This window comes from Cyprinus carpio, chromosome A11 (assembly GCF_018340385.1).
Source record: "Cyprinus carpio isolate SPL01 chromosome A11, ASM1834038v1, whole genome shotgun sequence".
Taxonomy (NCBI): domain Eukaryota; kingdom Metazoa; phylum Chordata; class Actinopteri; order Cypriniformes; family Cyprinidae; genus Cyprinus; species Cyprinus carpio.
Genome location: NC_056582.1, coordinates 11714154 through 11733261, shown reverse-complemented (window position 1 = coordinate 11733261; position 19108 = coordinate 11714154). Strand labels below are relative to the sequence as shown.

The 19108-nt window shown below is 38.8% G+C and overlaps 1 protein-coding gene across 3 annotated transcripts in view; it reads right to left on the bottom strand.

Annotated features, from left to right (window-relative positions):
• Positions 1 to 487: 487 nt before the first annotated feature.
• LOC109098496 (prickle-like protein 2) overlaps positions 488 to 19108 on the bottom strand; it is an 81501-nt gene continuing 62880 nt past the window's right edge. For 2 of the 3 annotated variants that reach the window (XM_042766249.1, XM_042766251.1), the window contains 7 exons: positions 11029 to 11212; positions 7121 to 7234; positions 6855 to 6992; positions 5662 to 5865; positions 4987 to 5173; positions 3408 to 4268; positions 488 to 1911 (listed from right to left, as the gene is read on the bottom strand). In XM_042766249.1, coding sequence (XP_042622183.1) covers positions 1019 to 1911; positions 3408 to 4268; positions 4987 to 5173; positions 5662 to 5865; positions 6855 to 6992; positions 7121 to 7234; positions 11029 to 11212 — 2581 coding nt within the window. In that variant the 3' untranslated portion in view covers positions 488 to 1018. Of the gene's footprint in view, positions 1912 to 3407; positions 4269 to 4986; positions 5174 to 5661; positions 5866 to 6854; positions 6993 to 7120; positions 7235 to 11028; positions 11213 to 16648; positions 17153 to 19108 lie in introns of those variants that run through there. The other variant, XM_042766250.1, reaches the window with a different exon arrangement.

The window sequence follows — 19108 nt, the reverse complement described above, 5'->3', positions numbered from 1 at the left end:
GGGACATTAGCCACTTTTTCGATAAGTTCAGATACATTTTTTAGTCTTATGGCACATGGGACTGCGGTCATGGTTTATGGATAAATATCTGAAAACCACATATGTATTATCCAGCAGCTACAATAACATTCTGATTCTGCACGTAAAATGATATTCTCAAATCTTATTGCTAAAACAGCAGCACTATTGACAGAATGATGGTTTAGAATCCAAACATAGAGCAAATTTGCTTTAACTAGAGATGCAAAAACCTTTCCCCACCGTTAAAATCGAAGACGGAGATCTAAATGAATCCTTGTATTTTCATAAGCACTGTCATTAGCAATGAGGTGTATCGGTAAGCGAGACTAGCCATTTGGATCCTGTGGATGCTCTGTGGTCTTTTGCATTAATGCATGGAACAGATGGCGAGCCTGTTGGTGTCTAATCTGAGTCAGAGATCACAGAATGCTCTGATGAGGAAGAACCAAGAGCTGTCAATCAAATCTCTCACAGAAATACTCTTTAATTTCCAATACAGGACAAAGATCAGCAAATTAATGTGCATGCCTTTACTATTTTCTCTACATTATGCTTAGTACATAAATGATTCTATTGATACAAAATATAAAAATATGTGGTACATCATTTACAGATAATTTACATTACATCCTTAACTTAGTGAATTTCTTCATTTAATTGCGTATATACACATCTTATTAATGGGATTTTCAGCCCAAAGCAAAAATCATCACTGTGCCTGAATGAATTACATAACAAAAAAATTGCACATTAGCTGTAACAAATGCGGCAACAGTGCTGCAGATTAAATAATTAAGAAGTCCTAAAAATAAAAGTGTAACATCCAGAATAATTCGGAAATATCACATGGGAAAGCATGCATATGCAATTGAGCTGTGAACAAATTAAATGACTGCGTATTATTCACTGATAGCCTCACAACACCAAAAAGCCTTTCAAACTATGGGATGGGGAAAATTCTTGTGCAAGGTTGTGGAGCATGCAGCAGGTGCAACTTTTAGGATATAATGCAGTTCTTGCTTTTCCTACGTTTGCGTGTGTGTAACTGTCCACGGCTCCCGAACTGACCGGATGCTCCCAGTCCTGAAGAGTTGTATTTGCGTAGCAGCTCTTCGCTGGGCATGTACCTCAGCTGGACCGGTCTGGGAATGGGCTCGCCCAGAAAATACCCTTCATCTTCTGACTCGGAAGATGAGGAACAGGTTGAGCACCAGTCATCATCGTAATCATACTGGTCCCAAGAATAAGGGCCTTGGTGTCGGTGCAGCGCAGGGTTTTGAAGCGTAAGGTCGGAGGTTGTCCGAGGGCAAGGTCTGAAAGGCTGCTGTCTCAGCCTGCCGCTTCCACTGCCATAGTGGTCCTGTAGCCCACGGGGTGGAGGGAACTGGTCATAATCCTCTTGAGCATGAAGTTGAGATCGTTTCGGAGCTGGGCGGCGCTCGGCAGCGAGGTTAAGTGCATTGTCCGAACGGGACCGCCTGGAACGACGGGAGCGATGGTGGTGGTGGCGACGGCGTGGCTCATCATGGTTGATGCTTCGACGACGGGAACGTTCACTCATGGGTGGTAGACGAGCATTGTTGGCGTTGCTAACCAAACTTACACGATCCTCCTCCTGATAGGTAAAACCAGACGGCAAAGCATTAATTCCAGGTTGTTCACGGGGGTATTGCACAGGGAATCTGACTTGCACCGGGGCTTCGAGCTCCAAGTAGGGCTGTGCAGAGTTCAGGCTGCGCAGAGACTCAGAGCTGTGGAACTGCACAGAGGAGTTGAGTGTGCCCATGTTACTCTTTTCAGACACATTCATACCAGAATCTTTGCTCAAATCTGGCATTGAGAAGCGAGACAAGTGCTCCTGCCGTTTACTGCCACCATCTGCAGAGGTACCTGTAGACCGGAAACACATGTAAGACAGCTGTAATATTCTCTTGCATCTCTGAGTGAGACAATACACAAAAAAGTTGAGAAAAGTGAAGATTTTTAGGTTTGTTTAAATTCCAAGGAGACCTTAAATTGATCAAGTGACATCAAAGACTTTTAAATTACATTTCTATTTTAAATAGTTGTGGCCTAATGGTTAGAGAGTCGGAGAACCCAAAGGTTGCAGGTTCGAGCCTCAGGTCCAGCAGGAATTGTCGGTGGGGGGAGTGAATATCCAGTGCTCTCTTCCACCTTCAATACTAGGACTGAGGTGAGACCCTTGAGCAAGGCACCAAACCCCAAACTGCTCCCCGGGTGCCACAGCACATGGCTGCCCGCTGCTCCATGTGTGTGTTCACGTTTTTTGTGTGTGTGTGTGTTTGATTGGATTGATTGAATGGAGAGAATTATTTGTGTGTGTGGGTATACTTGGCCACACGTCACTTCACTTTCAAATGAACACTGATCTTTTGAACTTTATTCATCAAAGAATCATGAAAAGAAATGCATCGCCATTAAAAATATCAACTCTTTCCCCACCAGATATTTTTTTTTTTTTTTTTTTTTTTTAGTTGCCAGTCACTACCAGCATTATTAATAATTTTCACAAAAGTTTAATGGCACCTAGAATATTTAGTTGTATAAATACTTCAAAACAAAGAACAGAGCCTCTGCTTTTAAGCAAAAACAAAAACGTTTTATTCTAAATTTATACAATTTTTATTAACCAACACTTGAATGTGGGTAAGTTTCAAGAAAAAAGCTACACTTTGAAGAAAAAGCTGAGAAAAGCATGCTTTTGTAAATGACTACATCGGATCACATTCAGAACGATGATCAAAACATAGATGGAATAGATTGCTTCCATCAACAGCTTGCACGTTCGTATACCATTTCCTGGATCATCATTTGATTTGGTAACGTCAGGCAGTTTTGATTCACATGTTGTTTAATGCATGATGATTGTGTTATTTAACATATCCATCTGCTTACATAAGCGAACGCTTGTTTATGCTTCTTCTTCGCTGTGTTTTGATCCAGATGTTCAATACTCTTTCAGAGGATGCATAATATCGCATCCTACCGTACACCAGTAAAAACATGGAAAGCCAGAAAATTATGTCAATGGTGGGGAAAGAGATAAGCAGCACAACTGGTTTCAACATTGATAACAATAAGAAATGTTTCTTAAGCAACAAATATAAGAATGATTTCTGAAGAATCATGTGACACTGAAGACTAGAGTAATGGCTGCTGAAAATTCAGCTTTCCCATTACAGGAATACTTTACATTAAAATAGAAAAGTTAATTTAAATTCTAAAAATATTTCTAATTATTTCTGCTTTTACTGTATTTTAAATTTCTAAAAAAATGCAGCTTCTTTCAAAAACATTTTTTTTTAAAATATATATAAAATAAAAATAAAATGGAAAAAAAGCAACAAAGAAAAAAAATCAAATACCTGTAGCATTAGACAGAGCCAGTGACTCCACAGATCCATGTGGCGTCTGCTCCAGTGGTGTGAGCTGTTCGCTAAAGCCAAGTGCACTAATGGGGTTCCTGCTACGGCCCATCTGCGGTCCAACATCCTTTTCCTTCTCCCTCTGGAATACATGCAGGCTCACTGAGCGCTTATCCATGAAGCTGTTGTGTGGAACCTCTTGAAAGCTCGCCTGTGTTCGCAGTCCCGGTGGGTAATAGTCCTCTGGTCTGGGTTTGAACCAGTTCTCATTCAAAGACTGTCCTTTCAGAGCTGATACGGGGGGTCTCTTGGAGGCCACAGGCTCCTTGGGCCTTGGATCTGCTGGGTGACCAGGCGACAAATTTGAGGAATAGGAAGTCCGGATGTTGCACTGACTGAGCAAATGAAGAGGGTTTGAAGAGAGGTCATTACGGCTCTCGTACCCATACACCTCAGCCGGCGTCTTCCAGGATGGAGACTCTCTGTTCAGACTTGGCGTTTGACTGGACAGACTAAGCAAATCCATTTGCAGGGACAGCGGGTCAACTTCAGCAGAGTAACGCCCAGTTGAACCTTTTCCACCCTGGTTCCCATCTCCTCCACTACCACCATTATTGCTCTTGTTGAATTTGGAACTGCTGCGCCGGGCCTCACGTGAACGAGCGCTCTGAAATGCAGAATCCGAGGAATCAGAGCCGTTTTGGTCATCGCCAACACTACATGCCCGAGAGCAGAAGATCTGACCCTGCTTGGGTAGAAAAGGATGACCGAGCAGGGACTTCTTACAGCGAGCACAGCTAAAACAGGCCTCGGTGGCATGCCAGTGCTGGCCATCATATGTCATCTGACCCTGGTCAATACCTGCACAATCAGAGGATATCTATTACACACAGATAGCATGCATCTATTCCAAAAAGAATGTGGTGATTGCTCATAAATGGGTCAATGACACACAAAAGTGCCCATGAAAAAGAAAAGGAAAAAAAAATCTAGTTTAAAACATGTCAGATTCTTTAAAGCTGCTGTCCATCTCTGTTTGAAACCTGCAATTGCAGTTATTTGCGGAATTATCTTCTTTACATGGGTTGTGCATCGGCACGGCTCCTCAGCGCGGATGACTTAAATGTTTTGATGTGTATTTGTGGGCTGTCTGCCAGTTTTGTTTGTGTTTGGAGAAATCTGATTACATGGGGTGCCCCATATTGCAGAAACGCATTCGATTTTAATCACAGCTCACTTTAAGCAGCCACACTTTAAAAGGACAACATCTGTTTTGAAAACCTGCACTGCTGCTTCCTGTTTATAATCAGGTTTCATGAAAATACTTTCTGTGGTTCTGTGTGGAAACTAATTCCAGACTAAATTTCTGTGAAACAATCTGCCAAAATGCTGGACGTGAAGGCCAGACTAAACTATCAACTTGCAATGCAGCTTTTCATTCATCTTCTTAACATTAGACAAAAAGCAGGTCAGTCGTCTCTTGGCAGTTGCTACAGGGCAATTTCTGCAAGAGCAAAGTGGACCGGCCTTGCATGGACACGAGAGGATTCCAGGATGGCACTGATAGATGGGCTCTTACCGATGTGTTCCCCACAGGAGTCACAGTACTCTGCATACAGGGACTCAAAACAGGTGCAGCAGTACGGCCGGCCCTCTTTCATGATGTAACGCTGGCCGCCCAGAACGGTCTCACATTCAAAACAGCAAAAGTGCTTCATGTGCCAGTGCCTGCCCTCTGCCTCTGTGCACTCATCTGCAAAAATGATCTAAAAGACAGAAAAGAGATACGAGTAAGACCATTTTTCTGCAATGGAAGTGACAGGACTAAAGCTAAAGGCTCCACTGAGGCAACAGACTGAGCTGCAGTACAGCAGTAACTCTATCACTATAGAGATGAAGTTCTGTAACCATGGCAATCATGCAATGTATTCAGCTGTCTTTGCACAAAATCAGATCTAGAGAAACAGGGCTCATTGTGTGCAATCTTTAACTACACAATGAGAGACGTCTTGATTTTTAGCATTTTACAGCCTATTAAGCATTTTATTTTCCTTTCGCACTTTAAGGGTGTGATCACATTCGTTTTTGTATGGCAAAATTTTATGAGTGAAATGCTATAATCTCAATCGGAATCCATGCCTTTGGGAACAGGAAATGGGGGAAAAAATTCTCATGTGGATTTCACAATGCACATACTAGATACATACTAATGTACAGAGGTTCATGTCTTGTAATGGCAAGGTGAGTGTCTAACCTCATCGCAGGCTGAACAACGGGGTTTGAGTCTCTCAGCGTGGTGGCGGCCACAGAAGATTTTCCCATCATGGGAGAAGTAGATGAGATCCACCAGCAGCTCGTCGCACATGCTGCACACAAAGCATTGTGGGTGCCAGCACATCCCGTGACCTGCCCGTGACGCAAAGACGGCAATGTCACCTCCGTTTATCTGTCCCCCACACTGAAAACAAGAAAAACGGATGGAGAGGGAGTTAAAAGGTAGGAAGGAACGTTAAAAAGAAAATTTGACATTTAACAAGAAAACATTTATTTAGCAGCAGGGTAAAAGAGAAAATCAATAATTTCAGACTTTTATTGTGTTTACAGACTGCCTATTTGTCTACCAAATGATCAGATAAAACAAACTAAAATAAAAGTATAATATTAAAGGGGGAAAAAATGCACTTCAAGACTCTGGTATAACTGTCACTTCTGAATTTATAATACATTCTTACTTAACAAAAGTATTAATTTATTTAAAAAAAAATTATCTTCCTGATCCAAATCCTGTGAATAAAAGTGTTTTTGCACATCCCCTGACAAAGCATAGAGAAAAAACTATAAATTTATAACAAGTTGTCACCATATTGTATCTGAAAAGAGAAGGTTACAGCTGATATGAGCTGGTTTCTTCATTAAAGCTCTCCTTCAGCATTTTCCAATATCTTGTGCTATGGAGAGTCAGCAAATGTTTAATGGGATACACAGATGCATGCACCTACCCACAAAAACACACTTGTGTGTCAGTTACCTTCGAGACCAATATTTATTGGAAAGTCTGCATCTTTTCAACAGCACTGAGGGCTAAATGGGGGCTTTATATCTTTAACAGTGTCACTGCAGAGGATAAATTTAAAACATGTGAAAAAAGCCAAACTGTGTCAGTGTGACATCTGTTCTTAAGAAGTAAGAAACAAGGCAGGTGGTCACAGACATGCATATCCAGCTTAGATTCAGCTCTAATTCACTTACTGGCACTTGCACGACATCCCAAGTGGGCTAACACACACAAAACCAGAAGCCTTAAAACCGACAATGAAAATAAGCCTCTAAGAACAAAAATACCCATTTCAAAGAACCACTGAAGCTGAACTCTTCCTGTGGCCACAAACACCCTCCACCCCAAACCACGGTTTATTTGGATATCATACACACACAACACTTGCACACCTGTTCACAGATAGCTCCAGTCATGGTGACCGGAAAGGGCCTGACGTTACCACGGCCCAGGTTCTCCCTCTTCCTTTGGTTGCTGAAGAGCTTCAGCTCTCGTTTTTCTTCATCATCCAGACTGTTACAGTATCGCACCTGCACAACAAGAGCTCAGGTCAGCTGTGTCACATAAACATGGACATACATGCGTGTAAATGATGGCACACACAAACATACATGCATTCTGACTGTTGACCTTATGTAAGACCCCAAGCTGATCTTACCTCATTGTCATGTGGGGGGAGCTGATGCAGAAGCTGCTTGATGCGATGCTTCTCCCCAGGACTGTTCACATACGGTACTTTATCCTCGGGCAAAGAGCTGTAATACTGATGTACCTGGAATGACATTTTAAAACAATAGCAGCTTTGAATTACTCTGAGTGATATGAGTAAGTAAGTAAATAAAATATTGTTTACATAAAAGTAACGATTTTGATTCTTGGGTGATAAAGTCACAAACACAGGTGTGAATTACTTCAATATAATTGAACGTCCTTGCATTGCACACACTTACACAGAGCTATAACAGTGATTTATGGAAGAGCAATGCATGGGTTAATGGAATCGGCCCCTTCTATCCCCCCCATGACGCGCTTATATGGAGGACCCTTTATCTCAAGATAATAAGAATGTCCAGAGCTCATCCAAACATAATTAACCATACGAGGCTTACATTTTTGGATGAAAATGGACATTATCATAGTTGTCTAATTAACAATGAAATTTAAGTGTATTTACATCATACATTTCTGTTTATAATTGGCCAAATAATGAGAAAACAAGTCTACATTACATTATAAAATAATTGTCTGTTGACTCGTGGCTGGAGTATTTTTTTGGAAAGCAAACAGGCCAGTGAAGAACCCAGACTTAGTAGGAGCCATAATAAAGTCCTGCAGTCTCAGACCACCCAACCAAAACCTATTACACAGATTTGATGGCCTAATGGCTTATTCTGATATATAGCAGGGGCCATCTGCCTCCATCGCCATGCCATATAATCAGCAAGGAATAAGAAACAGTGCTTAAGAGCAACTGAGAACTGTAATGAAATACATCATGAAATAACAGGTATACAAGCAGCATTTCTCCTTTTTAAAATCTGAAATATCAGAAAAATTGAAACTAAAATTAATAAAAATATATAAAAGAAAATTTAAGCTAAATAGAAATAAAATAAAACCTAATTAAATTACATAAGAAAATTACAAAAACTAACTAAAATGAAAATATAAATAAAAGATAAATAAAAATACAAATACTCTAAAATATATGTACACTAATATACTATAATACTATAATAAACATTTGCCTTTAAAGAATGATATGAATGTGGTATTACTCTACATTGACTGTTTTTTAAAGAGCAGTGTGAATGACTGATATGTAAAGACACAGATGAAATATTGTTAATCTCAGAGTTCCATCAAAATGTGTTTTTACAAGGACCAAGAAACATTTGGAATAGATTCTGAAACAAAATCATCAGCTTCTTCTGTGAGGCGTGGGATATGTTTTTAGAGCTCCGTCCATGTCCGGTGTTTAATACCTCCCTGTAATAAGGAGCTGTCTCTTTAAATGAGCTGATGGCTCTTCCGTTGCTTTTGTTGGCCGGTACAGTGTCAGCAAGGGTTTTCTGAAGGACTCGTGCAGAGGTCCTTTTGGGATAGTTGAAAATTCCATGAAACACCAACTGTGGTTTGGTCTTGGTTAATTACAGTGCACACATCCAACAATAACAAGCTCCCTGGGCCAGCAAAAGAACTGTTGTGATGCAGCGATTAGAAGGACATGGACCCAGAGCCCAAAGCACTCACACAGAGGAACAGCTTGTGGAAATAACTATAATCAGCAGGAAGGGATCTGACAACCCGCCCTGGTGTCAAGGGATCTGGCAACTGCATTTTGCATCAGACAGAGAGGGTGAACAAAATGCAAAAGCTCTTGATTTGAGGGCAAAATAACCAGAGCCCAAACAGCTGTTTTCCACTGAATAAATAAAGCCAATGCCTCAGAGAAAGGAGGCATGGCATACGCTGGATGACAGAATCTGCACCATAATTTGTTGATGAAAGAAAAAAAAATGTAATACATGTTACTTGAACTATAATCAAGTTTTAATTGAACTGGCTACACATCACTAACATCAGTATTTAAGGCTGGGGCACATATCCTGATTTTGATTCACATGGTCTTGATTTGATTCCAATAATTTGTTATAATATACATTTTGTTTACATATGGAACCAGTGACTCACATTTTTAAAATATTCATTAAAAGAGCTGGTTTATAAGATTATTTTGTCTCAGGCATCTAGCAACACTGGTTACACTGTTTATTTTTGATTCACCAAAAAGAACTGGCTCACAAGAGTCATTTGCTTGTAAACTGGACTACACTGATCACACAGTATGTCCTTGATTCACTGAAAAGAACCAGTTCATAAGAGTCAATCGTTCTGGAAATCAAGCTACAGTAGTTGTACAGTATCTTTTTTTTTTCTAAAAAGAACTTGCTTATAAGAATCATTTTTTTCAGAAATTGGACTACAATGGTTATGAGATATACTTGTTTTGTATGCAGCCCACCTGGAATATACAGCAGATATAACAGTATATTTAGGAGAAGAGGAAAAAGATTTGTAGCATGTGGAGCTGCTTACATGACTCGAAATGATGGGCCATTACATTTCTTAGCAGCTAATTGGATTACTCAACTAATTACACTCATGTGAGCGTCAGAGAGATTGTTGAAACAAACATGGTGGTTGTCTTCACTGCAAGGACCATATTTTAAAGTATTTGGTGGATAATGACTTTTGCCAAGATGTTCACACTTTCAAATTAATCTGGTACAACATTTTTTTTGCCCATGCAGTCAGATACATCAAAACATGTTTTCTTGTTCTAAACCAGATCACAAATTTTCTGAAACGCATAGCAGAGCTGCAATCTTATCTTATGTGGATGGCCTAAATTTCCACTCTCTATCTAAGCAAAGCTAATTTGTCATGGCCTGAGGTAATCACTGTCTCTGGGTGAAACTGCAGACACCAGCTTTCAAAGCACAGAGAAAGGCATAATTAATAGCTTGCTAATAACATGCATGGACACCAAGTTCTTGTATCCCAGCAACTTCCTCCCATCCATCTGCCTGAACGGTGAAAAAATGCTGGTACTGACTTAAACCAGAGCCTCTACAAACTGAGGGCTCTTGGAATATAGCCTAGAGAAGCATTTATCAGTATAATACAGAATATGTAGGAGATTCTGCTATATATACACTGGCTACTATCATTTTATCAAGTATTCATAATAAACAGGAGATAAAAAGGCTGCATATCAGTCTAATGTCAACCATCTTTCCTTCATATGATCATTCAGGCAGGCAAATGTGAATAAATAAACAGAAATGATCAGATGCACATGGTGTGACCTCCAAAGACCCAAGATAGTCGACAGCCGTTGCAGATGGTGGAGATGCTTTATTGCTCATTGACCCATTTTGCTGTTGCATTAACAAGGCTTTCTTCAGTTCATCAAGAAAATGAAACTCATATCTATAAATGATTTCACTGGCACATAAAGAGTTCTACACACACCGGTGGCTAATAAACCCCATATATCAACTTTCTGAAGCCGTGAAATTGCTAAAGTAACAAAAATCAGTACAGAAGGAATGAGAGATCATAAAGAGACTCATCTTAAAGGTATCTGAAATCTGAACATTTAAAACCGTGTCAATTTCATGCAGAATGCCTTAATGCTTCTTCAAACATCCCAATCAAAGTAAAAACTACATTGTTAACATGCTGCATTCCATTTATTAACCCATCTAAAAAATTATTATACACTACCATTCAAATGTTTGGGGTCAGTAAGATTTTAAAGTGTCTTTTATACTCACCAACGCTGCATTTATTTGATTAGAAATACAATAAAAACAGTAATATTGTGAAAAATTACAATTTAAAATAACTATTTTAATATATATATAAAAAAGGGTAGTAGCATTTAATAAAAAAAATTGTAACAATGTAAGTATCATTGTAAGTATACTTACTGTAACTTTTGATCAATTTAGTACTACTGTAAGTCTGATTTGGGTACGGGGTGGTAAAATGCATCACCTGTTCAGGTTTGAGTCCGGGTGGCACCCAGGCATACTCCTCCAGAGCACAGCCAGAGTCATCATCAGATGTAGAGTTCCTCTGAAAGTCGTACATCAGCTTGGTCACTGTCTTCTCCATCTCCAGAGGCATGGCGGTCACAACATGCTCCTCACGAGGGCACTTACAGTGGAGACAGATTTTCCTAAAATGGCAAGGTAAACAACTGTCAAATAAAACACCTAGCATTTGTTTATTTTTAATATCCCTGTTAAAATCCCTGTTAACAGTCATGATTAGTTTGGTTTGGTTAGATATAAGACCCTTGAATGGACAGATTCTTCCATATATTCTCATATTTTACAACTGATTTCCAAATGTTTTAGGATAAAACAACCAAATTAAATAGTTTCCAATGCTGACTTGGACAAATCAGGATGAAGAGCTTATTTTACCATGTTTTTGTCAAAGATGCTGACATGACAAAAATAAGTTCGGCATGTAAACTGAAATTAAATTTCCAAATAAATTACACTAAGAGCAATATCTCTCAATAAAATGTGACACATTTGACACATTAAAACACTTATTTCTCAGCTCCCTCAAGCAGTAAACTCATTTAATACAAAAAATGAGCAATACATGAGATGCATACAATGAATTCACTGTGCTAATATCTCAATTTACAATTAAACCTCTCAAGCAACCCTACCACACAGCTTTTCTCTTTTTTTTTATTCTTTTACTTTGTCAATCAGCATATCCACATTTGGTTAAAACCAGGAGCGGCCCAAACATTCCAACAAAAACCCTCAACGTCTAATGACTCATGTCACGATGAACCACACACTCCACCAGTCAAACACGCAGTGTCTGGTCAGCGTCCAGACAAGCAGACACAGGCGTCAAGCTCTGCCAAAACCACACTTTCTGAGCATGCCGGCCAGTTGGTCAAATTAACTAACCTCTTAGACCAAAGGAAGAGAAAACAAGCTGCCCACTTAGGGCCAATCCCATTAGCACCTCAGAGGCCTGACAGGCTGTAAGGTGTCAAAGACAGACACCAGCCAGTAACACAATGATTGACTGACGTTTTCACACCGGCCATATGGTTAACTTAAGGACATGTTTAATCTATAAAATCATGTACGTCAAAAAACTCTAGTTGCTATGGAAGCAAGACAGAAAAAAAAAAAAAGAAAATTCTGTTGGTTCAGTTTAAGCCATCAGCAGATCTGTCATCATGCTTCTATTGTCCTAAGGATATAAAGAGTGAGTCATGGTATTTCTTCAACAAACTTGCAATTGATGTGTCTAAAACAACAAGTACAATAACAAGCACTTAAATGTAAGATTTCATTTGGATTAAAACAATTATTTGTCTTTTCAAAATGTCATGTAAATACTTTAGTCTGACTGAAATCACACCAGTCCTGCTTTTGTTGTCTGACTAACAAACCTAGATAACTTTTGAATGGGAGTGTACAACTCTTTTTACATGAAATTTAGATTTTCTCAGCAATGACTGTGTATTCACTTGAAAATGTTATTTCATACTAGTTGAGTCTCTATGGTATTTAAATATCACCATACAAAGAGTGCAAGTGACTTTTGTTAAACATATGGATTTTATTTATGAACAAATTCTCTGTTAGATCTCTCAGAGAAAGTTTGTCTATGATAGCCTACAGAACGGTCAAAACTTGCAGACAAGAAACAACCTCCGGTGTCTCATTATAATGGCCATTTTAATAACATTAAAATCACAATGTAACAGAAGTAGCAACGGAATCTTTCACATTGTGACGTAGATCCCAGTGAAAAGGATTAAAAGAAAAAATGCAGGGGCTTGATTCTTTCCAGTGGTTGTCGATTGGGAGGCAGACTGCAATGTGAAGTAAGTAATTGGTGTGACAAAAAGATTAGAAAAGTCTGGCATACGTCACCAGAGAGAAGCCTACAGTTTCACCGGAAGATCTAGTTACGAGAATGGATGAATTGTTTACAACAAGATCAATAACTTGCATTCAGAAAAAAAGAATTTCATTTCATGCAGACTATAATAATAATAATGCCAAATAACATTCCAGTACAATGAAACTCAGAAAAACAAATTCCTTGTAATCGATGAAGGGGTACTTACTAATAGGGCTATGGGGGCACACAAGACAAAAAAAGGGTTGGGAAACCCTGGCCTAGAACACAATAGTTCACTTATAAATATTTAAGATGAAGGAAACAAAAACAACCTATAAATAGATGCAGTGTTTTAAAACCTGCATGAAGCTCAAGTAGTTTAAAAGCATTTCTTTGAATCAAAATGAAAGACTCAGAGACTAGATAGGAGGTTCTGTAGGAGGTAATGGTGAGCAGACATATATATGCCATGCAGCTGGTCTCTCTGCAGTTCCAACACCCTTGAGCAAGGACAATTCACCTGCATTACTTAAGGGTGGCAACTTCACAACTCGCATTAATACTGAACACTCACAGGAACATAGAGGCCCTCACAAACAGTCCATCTGTGAAACACCAAACACTGATGAGAAACTTACATGCTCTCTCACACAGTGCTTGGTCTTTCAGCAAAGCATATCAACTTAGGGGTGGAAAACAAAAACAAAAAGGGATCACTACAGAGTAATACCTCCCTCTTGGAAAGTGTAGTCTTCTACCAGAACATTTTAACCAGTCATAATTAATAATGTATGCTTATCCGGAAAGGATAAACCCATTTAGCCGCAGTGCGATTTCTGGGATGAATAAGAAAAGAGTTCCATGGAGATGCCAGTCTGGTCCAGATAAATGAACTGGACAAAAATGAGATCACCGTAACTCCCTTCTCAATCACACAGAAAGGACTGAGTGAAACTCCTTCCATGTTTTGACATGCATCGCACATGACTGCAAATTCTAGGCTCAATACCACTCCTCAGTCCATTGATAATGCTCTTGCAATCATCTAAATGTGATGTGAATTAAAAAGGATGCCGGGTTGCAACTATGCATGCTGATTTCATTACAAACGTCATGTTTAGACCAAGTCAATGTGATCTACAAGACTGCACTGAGAGCCTTTCGAAAGGATTTGTCCTACATAGCAAATATGGAAGACTGGGAATGTAATCTAGAGATGGCACAGAAGGTTGTTATGCCCCTGAGGCCTCCAAGCGGAACAGGGTAAATGTGATTTATGATCGGACAATTGCATATTGTGGGTTAATCATTGCATTTTTAAACTGTTCAGGCAACAGCAGATGTGGACTTATTGTTAGCTTGAGGGAAACTTGTCTCTAAAAAATAAGGCCTGTGCAACCACCAGACTATCTCATCTAATTCTCTTTAACAATAGCCTATGTCTAGACACAATGGCATTGTCATCTTTAATACAACTGCCATTTTAAAAAAAAGGGAGGTTGGCTGTGGCCAGCGTTATTATTAGGGCTGCACGATAAATCGCATGCGATATTTAATGCACATCTTGTCAGTAAAGCCAGTTCTGTAATCAGCGGTAAATCTCTACACGTGCAAACTTTTACATGGAGCAGCATTTACTACACAGAGCCGTTGTTCACCGACAAGCTGCACAAAACCACTATCTTATTTTTCGCAGCTTGTCAGTGAACAACGGCTCTGTGTAGTAAATGCTGCTCCACGTGAAAGCACGATTGCATGCGATTTATCGTGCAGCCCTAGTTATTATAGATAACTAAAACCATATATAAAATAAACTTTTTTGTTACTTGGAAAAAAATAAAATAAAACATTAACTGAAAAAGAAGGAAAAAAAGAAACGAAATTACTAAAACTTTAAGAAATTAAAAAGAGTATAGAAAGAGTATATAAATAAATAGTTAGTTTTTTTTTGGAATGATTCTTTATGTGTTTGTATTGAAATTTTTTTTTGGAGGGAAACACACAGCGGAGTGGTTGATGATGGGTGGTTGTGAAAACCAATTCACCACCTATTCGCTCTTATCTTTTGTGTATATGCAACTGTGTATACTTTTCCCACCTTAAACAGCAGTGTTTTTAAAAAGACTATCTTTTGTGTCTGTCATTTTTATATTAAAACTTTGTGTTGTGGTATTGACTGGTGTATACTTTTCCCACCTTAAACAGCAGTGTTTTTAAAAAGACAGGAAGACCTTACTACCGTTGTCACATTTCTGTGCCTATATGACTTTAAAAGCTCCCATAATGTAATCACTGACACAAGTAATTGAAACAAGACAACACTCATGACTGATCACCTACTACTATATAAACAGGTAAATAAATCAATAATTCAAAGAAAAAGAAAACAGTTTAATGGAGGCTGCTTCAAATGGATGAGGGTGCGGGAGGAAGCGATATTGATTTAATTGGAATAGTGCTGTAAAATAAGATGGATTCAGCACAGAGTAACATCCCATTGACAGCGAGCAAGCAAAGCATCAAAACAGTGATGGGACGCCAGAGTATTCCACATTTCGTTTCTTTTGATGGTTACAAAAACCGATATAGCTTTTTTTTACGTTAGTGATTGAGTCATCAACTGTTTCTTAATGTGTCGATTAAACTCTCACAGTCAGACTGCAACCTTTTTTCCATTGTTTTATTTGTAACATTTCCGGTGTTCAACAAAATAATTTACCTTTCACCGCATCAGTAAAAACAAACGACCTACTACAAAAGCTCTTAAAGTCTGTCTACACCAAAAAAGATAACTATATTAATATATGATAAGGTTGTTTATTAAATTCTTGAAGTGCGGTTAGCCAGAGTATTCCACATTTCGTTTCGGTTGTCTGTCGCTTTAAACACTACAGTGGATTCTGATTGGATGTCAATGTTTTCATCGTTCGTCAGCAGCGAAAACATTCTGAAGGTGATTCCAATGATATCCTTCCAGTGTCCTCATTACAGCTGTGCCGTTAACTTAGATTAAAACTTTGCAGTTATCAATTCTTGGTGTGAACCGGTTTTTATGTGCCGTTAACTTAGATTAAAACTTTGCAGTTATCAATTCTTTTTTTTAATAGGTTTTTTTATCGATTCGCTGCTCAAATCGCATAAGTCCGAAATGAACTGTTCCGATTCGTGAACTAATCATTCAACCCGGTTTCTTGACCCGGGTCAACCAATTCACTGAAAAGATCCGACTCATAAGAACGATTCATTGACGAATCGGGTATCTACGATCTGCAAACGCGAGACGCGTTCCCTTGTACGAATTCAACTCTGCTGGTATTATTCTCCTATTTGTCTCTTCATGCGTTATTCCAACAAAACACCACCAAACAAAGGCCTAATTCGACTAACGTTACCTGGAACAGGTCAACTAGCAATGACTCAAGATAAAAGATAACTATGGTGAAAGTTGCATTCATTTCAGTCTTTCAGTCATTTTCGCAATACTGTTAGATGAAATCACACGTAGAGAAAGATAAACGCCACAGAAGACTCTCTCATACAGTATTTTTAACAGACGCATACGTTAGATCCGTAACATTAGCTTAACGTTACCTGATCTGCGTTTGATTTTGATGTTTATGGATCGACTTTCAAGGAATACCTCGACCACATCACGCAGTGAACGAAGGTAAAAGTCATTTTAAACTGCAGACCCGATTAAAGTAACAGAGCCACAAACGCTTACCTTTTACCGTGAACGAAGACAAGAGAGTTGGATGTCGTCCGTCGTGAACCGATCAAAGCACGCGCTAAACATCTCCAGCACGAAAAGCGATCAGTTGGCGCACTTTCACTTCTCCACAAACAAGCGCTCGTTTCGATCTAATCCGCACGGCTTTGTAAAGCACTACTGACCAGCCTTAGTTTGTACAAAGGTGTCGTCCAGGAAAGACATGCCTTAAGCGCTAATGCTTTTGATAAATCATCTACAATAACGTGAAAGCACAAAGCGTCCCCGCAGATCCAGCGCGCTTCTCCGTGATAGCTCCAGCATTCGGGGCTTAAAGCCATGAACAGCCTGCGCTTCTCCTCAATAACAAGCTATGCGAGCTCGGTGAACCGTGGCTTGGACTCGACTGGCTCGCTGTTCGCTCTGCCCACTCGAGCTTGTGAATGGTAATGAGCTTCTGTGATGTCAGCAAGTCAACGTTCTTACATTAGTTTAATTAGCGACGTGAATAGCTTGTGTTGTTGGAATCATTTACATGCAAATCAGTCACTTTCCCTCCGACTGTAAAGACCCCAGGCAATAGGCTACACAAGGCAAAAAGTAGCCGAGCAGAGGAAAGAATACGGTTTATATGTCAGTGATGTAGTACCAAAACTTAAGAGGTTTTGTAATATTTATAAACGGTAGGCCCATGTGATGCATTAATTTACCTTCATTTAAAAAAACTAAAATAAAATCCTGATGCCACTGTTTCCTTTATTAAATGCTAAGCCAATGTATTTATTTACTTGTGCATGCATGTATCTCTCTATAAATAAATCATGAAACAAATAGAGTCTTAATAATATTTTTTTTTCCTAAAGTGTGCTTGTTTTTTTTCTTTCTTTTTGGATTATATTTTTTCCCCTACAGAGCACTTCTGAACATATATCTTACAGAACTTTATGCATAAAATTATGCAGAGTTTGCAAGAATAATTTCCCAATGACACATTTTACCTACATTCCCCTTATCTAAAATCTCCCAGTGAGTCAAAAACCAACACAGAGCATTCATAGACGATGCTTAACAGTAAGAGCGGTGCCTGGTTGGGTAAATCAATTCTCACAGCACTATAGGTCGCAATAAAGATAGGAAAAAAATTCGACAACAGCGGTTAAATTACTCAATAAAACATCCATAAATCTATTTGAATGCAGCCGGCTCTTTAACTTCCAGGTTGTCGGTGTGGATGTGCATCCATCTGAAAGAAGAGTATCTCTTATTGGACTGTGCTTCTCATTTCAACCTAAGCCAAACCCCTACACACACACACACACACACACACACACACACACAGACATAAAAAAAAAAAAAAAAAAAAACACACACACACACAGTAGTATCAATTACCCCCATCCCAGTGCTTTAGTCTTTGGAGTAACGTACACTGACAGCCACTCTGTTCCCCACAGCCACAAGCCTACGCTCCAGTGGGACTCCAGCAAACCCACTGTTTTCCAAATCATGAGGATGATTGGCTTCTGATCACATTTATAGGTGTGTGTTAAATCACAGTATTCTGCCTGTCTGACATCAACCTCTGGAACAGAATACAGCCTGAACAGCATGGATCCAAAGAAGCACAGTGAAGTTGAAAGCATGACAATTTTCACTATATAGAACTCTGAATCATGTGCAACTAACTTCATACCAGCTCCCCTTCAGACCAGTGTAATTTTTATATTTTCAGTTTTCATTTGAAATTTGGTTTCATTTTTAGTACATTTTCAGTTTTCATTTTAATTTTAGTTTAATTTGTAGTGTTTTTGTAATTTTCATTAGTTACTATATAGGTTTAATTTACATTTCAGGTTTAGGGTTATGTTTTATTTATTGCCAATTAATTTACATTTATAGTTTTCATGTCTAATATTCATTTATTTTTCATTTCAGCTTTATTTCAATTAACAAAAATGTTTTTATTAGTTTTAGTTTACGATATAACCTTGATAATAACAAATAAATTTGGTTTTGTTTGAATAAGAAATGCAAAGGTGCAATACAATGGATGTCCTTTAATTTCACAAAAGTAGCACAGCCCCTTTCTTAGCCAAAATGCTGATGGCTATCATTCGAAGTCAACACAAGTGCAGCTGTACAGCTCAACAGCTGATTGCAGAGGAATGCTTACATCTCTTTTTCTGGTGTGACCTCAGGATGAGATAACCAAATTCCATCTGGGGAATAGCTTCAAGGAAACAAAACACCTACTCAGCTTCCAGTACAATTGTCTGTTTTCTCTTTTTTTTTTTTTTACTGTAAGATAATAATATTCTGATTATGAAGTTGTTTTTAATATAATCTATGCCTTTGGATAGTTTTCTAAGCAGTTATGCCTGGATGTTCCTCTTGCAGGTCAGGTTAAATAACATGCAAAAATGTGATTGGGGTACAAAAAGTGATGTTATTTTTATGGGTTACAACAGAGACTTT